Raw genomic sequence first — 15235 nt, forward strand, 5'->3', positions numbered from 1 at the left:
CTGTCAATATTGCCCCAGGAAAGTCGGCTTAAGTTGTTAAACATGGAATTCAAAGACAGCCAAGTGGCCTCCTATTCACGTACTGTCAACACTGGAAGGCAAACTGTGGCAGAGTGACAAGACTACATGCACAAAAAACCCTGCAAAAGCCTCACAGCTGATGGCCAGATTATCTTGTTGCTCCTCCTAGATCTGCCAGCAGCTTTAGATATGGTAGATGATGCCATCCTGTTGGAGCATTTAGTGGCAGAAGTAGGTATCAGGGGATGTGCCTTGGCCTGCTTTAAATCATTCTTCAAGGACCACAATCTAAGGGTTGCCAAAGGAGACCAGCTATGTTTAGTGGGGGAGCTGACTTGTGGGATCCTACAGGTGCACTCTTATCCTGTATGTATTTTTTACACAGTTCTTTTTAAATGCAAAGCGCAGAAAGTTTCACTCTGAAATTCTCAGATATCGCTATATTGAAAGTTGGGGGAAGAAAATAAGGAGGTAAAAGAAGCCATGTTGGAGAAGGCCAATGGCCCATCCAGTCCAACACCCTCTGTCACACAGTGGCCAAAACCCAGGTGCCATCAGAAGGAGAAATCCTAGTTAATCCCTGGGACTCTGTGTCTGTTTTAGCCCCCATGGACCATGCCAAACCAGTAAGAAACTCAGATGCAATAATTTAACTAAGTATACAGTTTATTGAAGCGCAATACTTGATTCTCTTCAAAATAATGGGAATATTAGAGGTACGAATGCTCAGAATAGAAACAATACATACAGGCAGGCAGTCTAATGTAATGTACTCTACACAGGTTCACCTTTGAAGTCAGAATCCTCAGCTGGTACAGAATGTCACAGCTTGATTACTATTGGGGTAAGGCCCAGAATTCATCTGACACATATCTGAGTTGCTCCTTTGGAGACTGTTCAGTCTTCCAATTTATGTCAAGGTGCTGCCTATTACTGACAAAGTCTTTCAGGGCTTACGGTCTACAGAGCTACAGGACTGCTTCTCTCAATCCAATCTATTGCAACTGCTTTGCTCATCTCGGCAAAGATAATGAGTGAGATTTTATAGAAAAAAGGATGGAGCAATTCGCTCATGTGGCTCCCACTTGGGGGAATGTCCTGCCCAAGAGGGAGAGGGAGACTCCACAGTTCTAGCATTCCACAGAGGGTGTGAACAGAATGCAATGGGTAGCTGTGTTGCTCTTTTCTACTGTAGTCCAGTAGCACCTTAAAGACTAACAAAATCTGTGGCAGAGTATCAGCTTTCGTGAGTCACAGCTCACTTCTTCAGATATCTAACCTGGAATTTCTCTTTTCTACAGAAAGATCTTTAGGACAGAAATAAGGTTGCTTTCTAATTTTTCAATCTACTTTTCTTTGATGGAGTGCGTTTCCACACTGCAGATATTTCTATGCTTTTCCTCCCAGTGTGAATTCTTTGATGTGAAGTTAGTTTATCTTTCCATCCAAAACTTCTATCACAGTTCAGGTATGGTTTCGCCCTCTGTAAATTCTTTGATGGAAAGTTAACATCACCTTCTGTCAAAAGCTTTTCCCACACTCCAGGCATTTTTATGGTTTCTCCCCACTGTGAACTCTGATGGGAAGAAAGGGTTCTCTTCTGATTGAAGCCTTTCCCACGCTCCAGGCATTTAAAAGGGTTCTCACCAGTGTTCCCTTTAAGCTGAGTTAGTGAGAACTAGCTCACAGGTTTTTAGCCCCTGGCTCACACATTTTTGTCTCAGCTTAGGAAGGATGGCTCCAGAGCAAACTAGTTTATGTAGTAGCCAAATTACCTGCTCACAACTTTAATGCCAGTAGCTCAGAAAGTAGAATTTTTGCTCACAGGACTCCACAGCTTAGAGGGAGCATTGGTTCTCACCTGTGTGAATTCGCTGATGTGAATTTAATACATTCTTTCGAAAGCTTTTTCCACACTCCAGACATTGATACGGTTTCTCCCCTGTATGAATTCTTTCATGGTAAGTAAGGCTTCCTTTTCTAGTAAAACACTTTCCACATTCCAGGCATTTATATGGGTTCTCACCTGTGTGAATTCTTTGATGAGAAGTTAAATTTGTCTTATCTCGAAAGCTTTTTCCACACTCCAGGCATTTATATGGTTTCTCCCCTGTGTGAATTCTTTGATGGGAACTTAGAGTATCCTTCCGTGAAAAGCTTTTCCCACACTCCATACATATATATGGTTTCTCTCCCGTGTGAATTCTTTGATGTTCAACAAGGCTTCTCTTATGATTGAAGCCTTTTCCACACTCCAAGCATTTATATGGGTTCTCCCCATTGTGAATTTGTTGATGAGAAGTTAATACATTCTTCTTTCGAAAGCTTTTCCCACACTCCAGACATTTATATGGTTTCTCCCCTGTATGAATTATTTCATGGTAAGTAAAGCCTTTCTTGCTACTAAAGCACTTTCCACACTTCAGGCATTTATATGGTTTCTCCCCTGTGTGAATTCTCTGATGAAAGGTTAATGTTTTCTTCTCTCGAAAGTTTTTTCCACACTCCAGGCATTTATATGGCTTTTCCCCTGTGTGAATGCGTTGATGGGCAGTAAGGCTTCTCTTCTGACCGAAGTCTTTCCCACACTCCATGCATTTATATGGCTTCTCCCCTGTGTGAATTCTTTGATGGAAAGTTAATATATTCTTCTGTCGAAAGCTTCTCCCACACTCCTGACATTTATATGGTTTCTCCCCTGTATGAATTCTTTCATGGTAAGTAAGGCCTCCTTTCCTAGTAAAGCACTTTAGACACTCCAAGCATTTATATGGGTACTCCCCTGTGTGAATTCTTTGATGAGAAGTTAAATTTGACTTCTCTCGAAAGTTTTTTCCACACTCCAGGCATTTATATGGTTTCTCTCCAGTGTGTATTCGTTGATGGGAAGTAAGGCTTCTCTTCTGATTGAAGCCTTTTCCACACTCCAGGCATTTATGTGGGTTCTTCCCCGTGTGAATTCCTTGATGGAAAGATAAAATAGTCTTCTTTCGAAAGCTTTTTCCACACTCCAGACATTGATATGGTTTCTCCCCTTTATGAATTGTTTCATGATAAGTAAGGCCCCCTTTGCTACTAAAGCCCTTTCCACACTCCAAGCATTTATATGGGTTCTCCCCTGTGTGAATTCTTTGATGAGAAGTCAATATTTTCTTCTCTCGAAAGCTTTTCCCACACTCCAGACATTTATATGGTTTCTCCCCTGTGTGAATTCTTTGATGGGAAGTTAGAGCGCCCTTCCGTGAAAAGCTTTTTCCACACTCCAGGCATATATATGGTTTCTCCCCTGTATGAATTCTTTGATGTTCAGTAAGTCTTCGGTTGCGATTGAAGCCTCTTCCACACTCCAAGCATTTATATGGGTTCTCCCCTGTGTGAATTAGTCGATGAGAAGTTAACATATTCTTGTGTCGAAAGCTTTTTCCACACTCCAGACATTTATATGGTTTCTCCCCTGTATGAATTCTTTCATGGTAAGTAAGACCTCCTTTGCTACTAAAGCACTTTCCACACTCCACGCATTTATATGGGATCTCCCCTGTATGAGTTCTTTCATGGTAAGTAAGACCTCCTTTGCTACTAAAGCACTTTCCGCACTCCAGGCATTTATATGGGGTCTCCCCTGTGTGAATTCTTTGATGGATAATTAATATATTCTTCCATTGAAAGCTTTTCCCACACTCTAAACATTCATATGGTTTCTCATCTGTATGAATTCTTTCATGGTGAGTAAGGCTTCCTTTGCTTCTAAAGCACTTTCCACACTCCAGGCATTTATATGGTTTCTCCCCTGTATGGATTTTTTCATGGTAAGTAAGGCTTCCTTTTCTAGTAAAATGTTTCCCACACTTCAGACATTTATGTGGTTTCTCCCGTATGTGAACTCGATGATGGGAAATAAGGTTTTCTTTGCGACTGAAGCTGTTGCCGCATCCCAGGGACTTGTATGGTTTCTCCCCTGTGTGAATTCTCAGATGATACATGAGGTTTCCACTCTGCTTGAAGCTTTTCCCACATTTGAAACATTTATATGGTTTATCCCCTGTGTGACTTCTCCGATGGGAATAGAGGCTTCCACTCTGACAAAAGCTGGTGCCAGGTTTCTCCTCTGTATGAATCCTTTGATGGGAAGTAAGGTTGTCACTCCACCTGAACCTTTCTCCACAGTCCAAGCATTTATATTTTTTTGCCGCTCCTTGAATTCTCTGTATACCGATGTCTGAAAGAAAGAGATACCTGTCAGGAAGATTGTGAGAAATGGAGGAGGAACATTAGAGAATGAAATACATTAACTATGGTGCAAGAATCGAAGAGCTTGGTGTCTAGACACACTTTCAAAAGTCTTTGTGGGTAATCTGGTCCTGTGACATTTTCCATTGTACTGAAGGATCAGTAGTTCAGAGGGGCTTCTCAAAAATGAAGCCGCGAGCCAGTGAGTTTCTCCTCAGGCAGTGAAGTAGGCAGGACTCTTTTTGTAGCAGGAACTCCTTTGCATATTAGGTGACACACCCCTAAAGTAGCCAATCCTCCAAGATCTTACAGAGCTCTTCTGACAGGGGCTACTGTAAGCTCTTGGGGGATTGGCTATATTAGGGGTGTGTCGCCTAATATGCAAAGGAGCTCCTGCTACAAAAAGAGCCCTGGATGTAGGCTACAGAATGCTTATTTATTTGCTCTTCAAACTCCAAAGGCACCTTTCCAGCATTCAAAACTCACTCCAGCTGTTTAGAGGAGAACCAGCTCTTAGGATAAGGAAGGTCACACAAACTCACCCACACAAGGAAGGAAGGAAAAGCAACACACCGTCCCAACACAGACCTGCCAATCTTTCCTCTTCAGCCGAGAATGGGAAGAACAGCTCTTCTTCTTCCAGCCAGGAGATCAGGTCAGGTTTGGCCATCACTGGTCCTTTTTTATCATAAGAAAAGAGCAGAAAAATAGAATGTTACTCTTTAAGCAGCAGTTTGGCTCTTCCAAGCCAACTTGACTATATCCCTGCAGGCACAACAGGCAAGTAACGGGGGTGTGGTGGGGTATCGGACGGGTAAAGGAGCCAGTGATCCGGAGAGGAAATGATCACCCAATGAGCTTTCATTCTTTGATAAAAGGAATCAGTGAGTCTATCAGCAAAATTGTTCTCCAAAATCATCACAACTGAATTCTTCTTTCTGAGAATAAGAGAGGGTCAGAAATTAGGAGTAAGCAGACACTGAGACATATTAAACAATTGGGATGGTTGTCTGCTGGCCCCTTCCAAGTCACCAAGCTGCTAAGAGCGTAAAAGAAACCATGCTGGACTGGGCCAATGGTCCATCCAGTCCAACACTCTGTGTCATATACTGGTCAAAACCCAGGTTCCATCAGGAGGTCCACCAGTGGGGCTACTTTGGTGTAGTAGTTAAGTGAGCGGACTCTAATCTTGGAGAACCAGGTTTGAATCCCCACTCCTCCACTTGCACCTGGCTGGATGACCTTGGGCAAGCCATAGTTCTGATAAGAGCTGTTCTTGAAAAAGAGCAGTTTCTGTCAAGAGCTCTCTCAACCCCACCTACCTCACAGAGTGTCTGTTGTGTGGAGGGGAATGGAAAGGAGTTTGTAAGCTGATCTGAGACAGCTTTGGGTAGTGAAGGACGGGGTGTAAATCCAACCTCTTCTTCTTCTTCTAGAACTCCAGAAATCCTCCCCGTTGCTGCCCTTTGCACCACATATTTTGAAGCTGTCATTGCTTGTATCCACCACAACTTCCCACTGCAGTGAATTCCATGAGTTAATTACTCTGCTGGCTCACATGTGTTGGACCCTTACAGGTCTCTGTGTTCATTGGAAACAACAGGGCCCGGTTCTGCCCCAAGGGCAGGAGAGGTCCGTGAGGGATAACCTTTTCAGTAATTTCTAGGAGCTTCATTTTCCAAGGTCCCATCAGAACACCCATTTGGAAACCTAAAACGTTCCAGAGCATTAGGGAATGTGGTAGGAATTATGAGACTCTATGGCACTGTTCCCGCTAAGGTCAACAGTGTTGTGAGCAAAAATTCTACCTTGTGATCGAAAAAAGCTAGTAGCATTAGAGTTTGTGGGCAAGTCTACATTTGACTATTGTATAAATTAATTTTGGGGAAGAGTATTTCCATGACCTTGTAAAAATCTCAGAATGAAATCTTTTAAACTATATCTTAAGAATAAGTTAAACATTACAGGAGAAAACAGTTTCAAGTCAAATTTTATTGCAGAAAATGTTGACCTCTATGGGGGTAGATGAGGCCTAGAGGTCTACCCTCCCCTTTCCACTATTTTGGTAATCTGGCTTCTGGAGAACAGGTCTACTCGTCTGCTTTCCATTATATTGGTAGACCTGGTCTCTGGAGAACAGCTCTACCCATCCCTTTCCACTATATTGGTAGACCTGGCCTCCGGAGAAGAGGTCTATACCCTTCCCTTTCCACTACATTGGTAGACCTGGCCGCCAGAGAAGAGGTCTATACCCTTCCCTTTCCACTACATTGGTAGACCTGGCCTCCGGAGAAGAGGTCTATACCCTTCCCTTTCCACTACATTTGTAGACCTGGCCTCCGGAGAAGAGGTCTATACCCTTCCCTTTCCACTATATTCATAGATCTGGCCTCCGGAGAAGAGGTCTATACCCGTCCCTTTCCACTACATTGGTAGACCTGGCCTCCGGAGAAGAGGTCTATACCCTTCCCTTTCCACTACATTGGTAGACCTGGCCTCTGGAGAAGAGGTCTATACCCTTCCCTTTCCACTACATTGGTAGACCTGGCCGCCGGAGAAGAGATCTATACCCTTCCCTTTCCACTATATTGGTAGACCTGGTCTCTGGAGAACAGCTCTACCCATCCCTTTCCACTATATTGGTAGACCTGGCCTCCGGAGAACAGGTCTACCTGCCCCTGTCTGCTATATTGGTATACCTGACCTCTGAAAAACAGGTCTACCCACCCCAATCCACTATATTGGTAGACCTGGCCTCCGGAGAACAGATCTATCTACCTTTTTCACTATATTAGTAGACCTGGCCTCTGGAGAACAGGTCTACCCACCCCAATCCACTATATTGGTAGACCTGGCCTCCGGAGAAAAGGTCTACCCGCCCCTGTCTGCTATATTGGTAGACCTGGCCTCTGAAGAACAGGTCTACCCACCCCAATCCACTATATTGGTAGACCTGGCCTCCGGAGGCCAGGTCTACCTGCCCCTGTCTGCTATATTGGTAGACCTAGCCTCTGAAGAACAGGTCTACCCACCCCAATCCACTATATTGGTAGACCTGGCCTCCGGAGAACAGATACCTACCCTTTTCACTATTTTAGTAGACCTGGCCACTGGAGAAAAGGTCTATCCACCCCAGTCCACTATATTGGTTGACCTGACCTCGGACCGTCACCCTGCACTGAGCATTAGAAAACATACCAGCATTTTTTTTTGGGGGGGGGGGGATTCTTGCAGTCAACTTTGGGAGTTTTTTTTTAAACACTTTGTCAGCCAATTAAATTGAACCAGAAATATCAGATGAACATATATAGGGTGGGTAAAAAACCAGCATGCAAAACAGTGAAGATGTTTTTAACAGGTTAAAAAAAGAACAAGCTTTTTTGTGTGGCTATCATCAGCTTGGGTTGGGGGGCGGTAGTACAGCCAATAAACATGTCAGAATTGGAGACTGGTGTACCCCTAATGTTGAGAGTCATGTCATTAGGGTCCATCCATCTCCTCTTGAGCAAGGGTACAAAATTTACAGGATCTTTTTCTTTCAAGTTGGGCATTGGCTGTGTAGAGTATTTTTCTTGTCCCCAGAACAGAAAATTACATTAAAATTACCATTCCAAATTACACTTTTGTTGTTCAGTCGCACAGTCGAGTCCGACTCTTCGCGACCCCATGGAGCAGATCAAATTACACTACATTCTCAATTATAGTCTTAATTGGTAAGAGTAGTAAACTGTGTGCAGTGTTTTGTCAGAGAACAGCAATACATTGCATTACATTACAGTCACTATTATAATGAACTGTTTTGAAAAAGAAAAATGTAAAAAGAGGTGGAACAATCACTGCCAGAGCCCTGCCTAACCTAACTAACAGGACGTTGCTTAAATGTTATCAACCTGCCCAAACTACTATTTTATTGAAATATTTACATCCCACCTTTACTGTGACTCAAGGCAACTTACGAATCATACTAAAAAGTATAATAGGGGTGTGCAAAAAAAAAAATTATCCCCCCCCCGCTCCATTATAGCCTACAAGGACCATTATAGTAAATGGGCCCCATAGGCTATGATGGAGAATCAATCTGAATATATCTAGGGCTCGGGGAGGGGCTATTTTTTGAGGCAGAGGAACCACATTTGCAGAAAAGCTGCTGGTGCCACTCAAAAAAACACCAAACCAAACCCAAGTTTAAAAGAGATTGGAAAATGGTTTGCAATTCTATGGTCCCCAGAAGGAGGTATCCCCATCCTCCAATGTTTCCAATGGAGGCAAAAAAATGCTTGCGAGCTGGAAGGGGAAACCCCTGAGCAGCTAGTTAAAATTTTGTGCGCCAGCACCCCTAGTGCAGCGTAGAAGGAACACTGCTCCATGGGCAGACATTTTGCCCTGTTCCCCCCTTCACTATAAGTGTTTGAATTGCATTCCCCCATCTTGAGTGATCTGGCGTGATCTGGTCCATGGGGTCGCGAAGAGTCGGACTCGACTGTGCGACTGAACAACAACAAAATCTTGAGTAGACAGGGGTCAGATTGTTGTATGGGCCAAACTTCCAACCTCAAAACCTGATCTTCCCTGAAAGGATTAAAGCTCAAGTTGTAACCTTTTCCATGTGTTGGACACATAACAACTTAAGAGAGACCCGTGGCAATCAACCAGGCTAAAAATCCAGGGCCGGCCCTGGTAGAGAACCCTCAAGATGGATGCTTCAGGAGGTGGTGGATGCTCCTTCGCTGGACGTTTTCAAGCGGAGGCTGGAGGGCCATCTTTTGGGTATGTTGTAGGTATGTAGGGCTATCTTTCAGCTATGCTCCTGCAGAGTGCAGGGGGTTGGACTAGATGACCTGCAAGGTCCTTTCCAACTCTAACGTTCTATGATTCTATGTTGGAAGTCTCTCAGAACAGGCAGTCTAGAGGGACTGAACACATCCTTCCTCAACAGCAACTACGAAAAGAGGAGACTCTTAGCCACACTCAACAGCGTCAAGAAGAAAAGATCTCTCACCCAGAGCGGCCACGTTCCCAAAGTTCTCCAGCATGACGTCCTTGTAGAGCGCTTTCTGGGCTGGGCTCAGCAGGGCCCACTCCCCCCGGGTGAAGTACACGGCCACCTCCTCGAAGGACACCGGATCCTGGAGGAGGAAGAGGAAGAAGAAGGTAATCCTTCCCATCCCTGGGAAATTGGTTCATGAGGAATAAATCCAAACACGGGTATTACAATGATTCCTGAACAGCAGCAGCCAGGAGGGGATCGGGGCCCTGAGGCGTCCCCTTCCCGGCTCTCCTTGGGGTATTCTCTGGGGACAGAGGGGCGGCCGGCACTCACGGGGGGCTACCCGACGGCCACCTGCTCTGGCTTCCTCCTCCTCCTTCGACCTCTCTGCTCGGCCTCTAGGAGGAAGGTGCTTCCGGAGAGAGGAGGACTGGAGCGTGTAAGAAGCACCCTGGTATTCGGCCGAGAGGAGAGCCAGGGCTTGCCCTCCGGGGTGCTGAAGGAGACACAGATGTTTTTAACTCCCTCCTCACTTGAATTGCTACCTGGGTAGGCAAGAGTGGTCGATGCTCTCCTGAGAAGAGCAGGAGTTGAGTCTACGCAGTTCCTTCCTAGCTGGGAGAGGAGCAGATCCGTTGAGGCAACGGCCAAAGGGGTGGCAGAGTCGGAAACTTCTTTCCTATTTCCAGTTTTTGTGGGTGTGTCTGAAGCTGTTTTCACACATGCTGAATTATGCACTTTCGACCCACTTTCCATGCACTTTGCGACTGGAATTTACTGGGAGAAATGGCAAAATCTGCTTGCAGACAATTGCTAAAGTGCTTTGAAAGCAGACTGAAAGTGCATTATTCAGTGTGTGTGAAAACACTACGAGAGAGCAAGGGTAGAGCGAAGCCTACCTGAGCAGGCTTCATGGTGGTTCTTTTCTCCACACCACACGGAGACGGCGAAGAAGGCATCGAGGGTTTCTTTTCGCTGCTGCCTGGGAGGGTGAAAAAAAAATGGAAGGAAAACCTTTTTTGCTGCACATATAATTTCTGTTCCAGTCCCCAGAGCGACTCTCTCTCTAGGTTTGCTTCAGAGCACGATTCGAGATCCTGGGGTTAGGAACATAAGAAGAGCTCTGCTGGATCAGTCCAGTGGTCCATCCAGTCCAGCATCCCATACCACAGAGTGGCAAACCAGTTTCTCTGGAGGACCAACAACAGAGCACAGAGGCCAAGGCCTTCCCCTAGAAAGAACATAAGGAGAGCCCTGCTGGATCAGACCAGTGAGGGTCCATCTAGTCCAGCATCCTGTCTCATACAGTGGTCAACCAGTTCCTTTGGCGGGTCAGCCACAGGGCATAGAGGCCGAGGTCTTCATAAGAACATAAGAAGAGCCCCGCTGGATCAGACCAGTGGTCCATCTAGTCCAGCATCCTGTCTCGCACAGTGGTCAACCAGTTCCTCTGGATGGCCAGCCACAAGGCAGAGTCTTTTCCTTGATTTTGTCTCTTGGCTCTGGGATTCAGAGGATTAGTGCCTCTGAACGTGGAGGTTCCCCACAGTCACCAGGGATAGTAGCCATAGATAGACCGATCCTATGTGAATCTACTTAATCCCATTTTCAAGCTGTTCACTGCTGTGACCAACACTACATCCTCTGGCAGTGAATTCCACATTTTAATCAAACTCTGTGTAAAGTTGCATTTATTTTTGTCTTTCCTGAGCCTACTGCCCGTCAGCTTCATTGGACGCCCTCGAGTTGTAGTCTTTTGGGAGAGGGAGTAAAATTTCTCTTTGTCAACTCTCTCCACCCCAAGCATAATTTGAAAAACCTCTATCATATCCCCCCCCCCATCTCTTTTCTAAAGTTAAAAGTCCCAGGCTCTTCAGCCATTCCTCTTAGGGAAGGGGCCCAAACCCCTTTCAGTCTTGGTAGCCCCCCTCTGTACTTCTTCCAGCTCTGTTATGTCTTTTAGTGTTACGGTGACCAGAACTGGATTCCAAATTAGGCCGCACCACAGATCTATAATGGGGGCGTAACAATATTGCTTGTTTGACTCCCAGTCCCTTTCCTAACAGTCCCTAACACAGAGTTTGCCTTGTTCGCCCCTGCAGCACACTGAGCAGACCCTTTCCTTGAGCTTTCCACCGCGACCCCAAGATCTTTTTCCCTCTCAGGCTCAGCAAGCTCAAACCCCTCTTTAGCCTAGACTTGGAAGTTGGGATCTTTTGCCCCAAAGTGCACCATTTTACACTTAGCAACACGGAATTTCAGAAGAACATAAGAGACAGCAATGTTGGATCAGGCCAAAGGCCCATCCAGTCCAACACTCTGTCACACAGTGGCCAAAAACACCAGGTGCCATCAGGAGGTCCAGCAGAGGACACTAGAAGCCCTCCCACTGTTGCCTCCTCCAAGCACCAAGAATACAGAGCATCACTTGCCCCAGACTGAGAGTTCCTATCTATACCTTGTGGCTAATAGCCACTGGTGGACCTCTGCTCCAGATGTTTACCCAGTTCTCTCTTGAAGCCGTCCATGCTTGTAACCGCCACCCCCTCCGGTGGCAGTGAATCCCAGGTGTGAATCACTCTTTGGGTGAAGCAGAGGAATAGTAGTAGGAGATTGGATTTATACCCCGCCCTTCACTCTGCGTCTCAGAGGGGCTTACAAACTCCTTTCCCTTCCCCTCCCCACAACAGACACCCTGTGAGGTGGGTGGGGCCGAGAGAGCTCTGACAGCACCGGCTCTTTTTCAAAGACAGCTCTTATCAGAACTAGGGCTTGCCCAAGCTCATCCAGCCAGGTGCGAGTGGAGGAGTGGGGAATCAAACCCGGCTCTCCCAGATTAGAGTCCAGCGCACTTAACCAGGACACCAAACTGGAGGAAAGGGCTTCCTTTTATCCGTTGTTGTAACCCGACCAAACTGGAGGAAAGGACTTCCCTTTTATCCGTTCTAACCCGACTGCTCAGCAATTTCAGGGAGTGCCCCAGAGGGTCTTGCCTTGTGTGCTCCCTCCCTTGCCCAAACCCTCCACTCCCCACGAACCGTCCCCCAAATCTCCAGGAATTTCCCAGACGTGACTTGGCAACCGTCGCCCTCCCGCTGGCTTCCCAAAGCGCAACGGACAAAAGGCTGCACTGCTGGGGAGAATGCGATGAGCAAAGAAGCCAAAACCTGCTGGGGGTCGGGTGGGGAAGAAACGGAGGGGCAGAAGAAGAGTGTGTTGGTGTGTGTGTGTGGGGGTCTCTCCTCTTCCCCCCCCCTTCCAAATCTCCCTCTCCACCCGAATCTCCCCCTCCCCGGGTTTGATTTATGACGCCTGGGGCAATTTCCCCGGATCTTCTTTGGGGATTTCTTTGTCTTTGCTCCAAGCAGCTTTTGCGGATACGGGAGTGGGTGTGTGGGTGCGTGTAGGGTCTCTCCTCCCCATTTACTGCCCCCCCCCCCACACACACACTTTCTCTCCACTTGGGGGTCTTGCATTGCAGCCCCCCCGCCTCATTTCTCCACCCCTCCCCCCCAAAAAAAACCCACCCCTTTGAGCTCACCCGCTCCTTCCCGTGCATTCAAGCAGCAGGCGGGGGGGAAATCAGAGGAAGCTTCTGCAAGACTAGCCGGAAAAGGTTCCCCCGCCCCCCACATGCCTCTCTAGGACGGGGAATCCCTCGCTTTGACCCTTGGAGAGACTCCCATGGTTGCAAACAAGGCTCCCGCTAAGCTGTGGAGTCCTGTGAGCAAATATTCTACGTTGTGAGCCACCGGCATTAAATTTGTGAGCAGGTGATTGGGCCACTGCATGAATTAGCTTGCTCTGGAGCCCTCCCTTCCTGAGCAAGGACCACCATGGGACAAAACTGAGTGAGCCGGAGGCTAAGAAACGGTGAGCTGGCTCACACTGACTCAGCTCCCAAGCCACGGTTTGGCCACCCTTGCTCCGGTTCTTTAAGGGGGCTCCCCCAAATTCAGTGTCAAAGCTAGGAGCAGGGACTCAGCCAGAAGGACACGGAGCCAACACTTTCCAGAATTTCAGTGATGCCAATGTCACTTCGGGTTCATTTAGGGATGGAATGACAGCTCATCGCCAGACTACAGAGATCAGGTCCCTTGGAGAAAATGGCTGCTTTGGAGGGTGGACTCTATGGCACTGTACCCCCACAGAGGTCCCCTGTCCTCCCCAGTGGGCTCCATCCCCAAATCTCCAGTGGATCTCGCAATCCTATCCCCCATCCCCTGTCGGTGGGCAAGGAGGAGCTGGCAACATATCAAACATTTTAAAAATTTCAGTTAAAGAACTGAGCAAGTTCACTTCTTTGACAGCAAGGGGCCACCTTGTGACACATTCATGGAAACAACTTCCAACTTTCTTTTCCTCATAAGACACAGTGGATGCAACAACAATTAAGTATATCTACCAAGAATTTAAATGTTTATGGGGTTTCCAGCTCTGGGCTGGGAAACCCCTGTAGATTTTTCAAGTGGACACAATTGTTTTCAACAAAGGACCCAGCAACAGGATATCAGTACAAAATTAACATATTGCTGAACAAGTTCTTTAGACTTTAACAGTATATTCAAAGTTGATATTGGAATAAAAAATATTCCATTGGAATAAAAAATATCAACTTTGAATATACTGTTAAAGTCTAAAGAACTTGTTCAGCAATATGTTAATTTTGTACTGATTTTTCAAGTGGAGCCAGGATAGGGCAGGGTTTGAGCAGGAGAGGGACACCTTGAAGGTATAATGCCACAGATTCCACCTTCCAAAGCAGCCATTTTCCCCAGGAGAACTGATTTTGGCCGTCTGAAGATCAACTGCAAGAACATATCTCCAGGTGCTACCTGGAGGCTGGCAACCATAGCACATGTAAGTTAAGGCTTGTATCCGAGCCGAACAGAGTCTCAGTCTTTTCTGACTTCTGTCTAGTCAGTCCCTTAAAGATGGATCAAGTGGCCGCTCTGCTCTGTGTTGGTATGTGGTTCCCCCCCTCAATAATTTCTGGTAGCACTAGAACAGGGGTGTCAAACACGTGGTCCGGGGGCCGGACCAGGCCCTCGTAGGGCTACAATCCCACCTGCGAGACCCTGGCTATTTCCTGATTCCATTTCCAGTTCTGCTGCTGTGGTTACATCACAGCTTACTTTACCAGACTCTCTCAACCACACAGGAGAGATAGATAGGCAGGCCTCTCTTGTGCGACTGAGTCTAGTAAAGCTTTGGCTGAGGCTCCTCCCAGGGGGATGGAGGGAACCAGCCAGAGTTCGCTTCCTGGCCTGGCTGCCTCAATCATAAACAGGAGACATGTTTTATTTAAAGTTTTAAAAATCTTTAATTGTGTGTGTCTGTATCCTTTATAAGTTTTATATCTTTGCTACCTGGCATACCTTTTTATGACACACATGGCTCGGCCCAACAAGCTCTCATCTAAGTCAGATCCGGTCCTCATAATAAATGAGTTTAAATGGGTTTGACACCCCTGCCCGACAATATCAATGTGTAGTTTTACAGAAAAGCTGGAGTCGTTCTGAAGTAAGCTACTGGCTGCTTCAGGCCCTCCAGTCACTCTGGGAAAACGGCACCTTCCCCCACCTCCATATGGAATATTCCAGCTCTTTAGCCCCACCTCAGTGGACTCTTTATATTGAAATAAAATAAAACCACTGTTATATTGAAGATAGCGTCTTAGTCTATAGGCAACACCACAAAAATCTCACATTCATCTCTTCATGGCACCACCATAGGACAAAAAAGTGGTTCCAAAATGAGGAACCTCACAGACCCTCAGTATTTTGCTGTTGGGTCACACAAGTTCACCATGAAGTCATATATTATGTTCATGGCCACAGATTGTAGCACAAAAATCAGTCACTGCTGTGTAGAATTGCCATGGCACAAAAAATTTGTTCCAATGCATGGATCCTCAGGATTTATCTGTTGGCTCATTCCAAATTCACTTTCAAATCACATCATTCCCATCGTCACAGATTACACCAGAAAAATCAC

The 15235-nt window shown here is 46.4% G+C and overlaps 1 protein-coding gene across 1 annotated transcript; it reads right to left on the minus strand.

Annotated features, from left to right (window-relative positions):
* Positions 1 to 1859: 1859 nt before the first annotated feature.
* On the minus strand, positions 1860 to 10197 carry LOC107125733 (zinc finger protein 91-like). Its single transcript, XM_015429186.1, has 5 exons — positions 10138 to 10197; positions 9582 to 9734; positions 9251 to 9377; positions 4840 to 4929; positions 1860 to 4240 (listed from the first exon to the last, which is right to left on the minus strand). The coding sequence occupies exons 1-5, from the start codon at positions 10195 to 10197 to the stop codon at positions 1860 to 1862; spliced, it is 2811 nt and encodes a 936-aa protein (XP_015284672.1).
* Between the last annotated feature and the right edge of the window lie 5038 nt (positions 10198 to 15235).

The sequence above is a fragment of the Gekko japonicus genome, unplaced genomic scaffold, assembly GCF_001447785.1.
Source record: "Gekko japonicus isolate JY-2015 unplaced genomic scaffold, Gekko_japonicus_V1.1 scaffold2906, whole genome shotgun sequence".
Lineage (NCBI taxonomy): Eukaryota > Metazoa > Chordata > Lepidosauria > Squamata > Gekkonidae > Gekko > Gekko japonicus.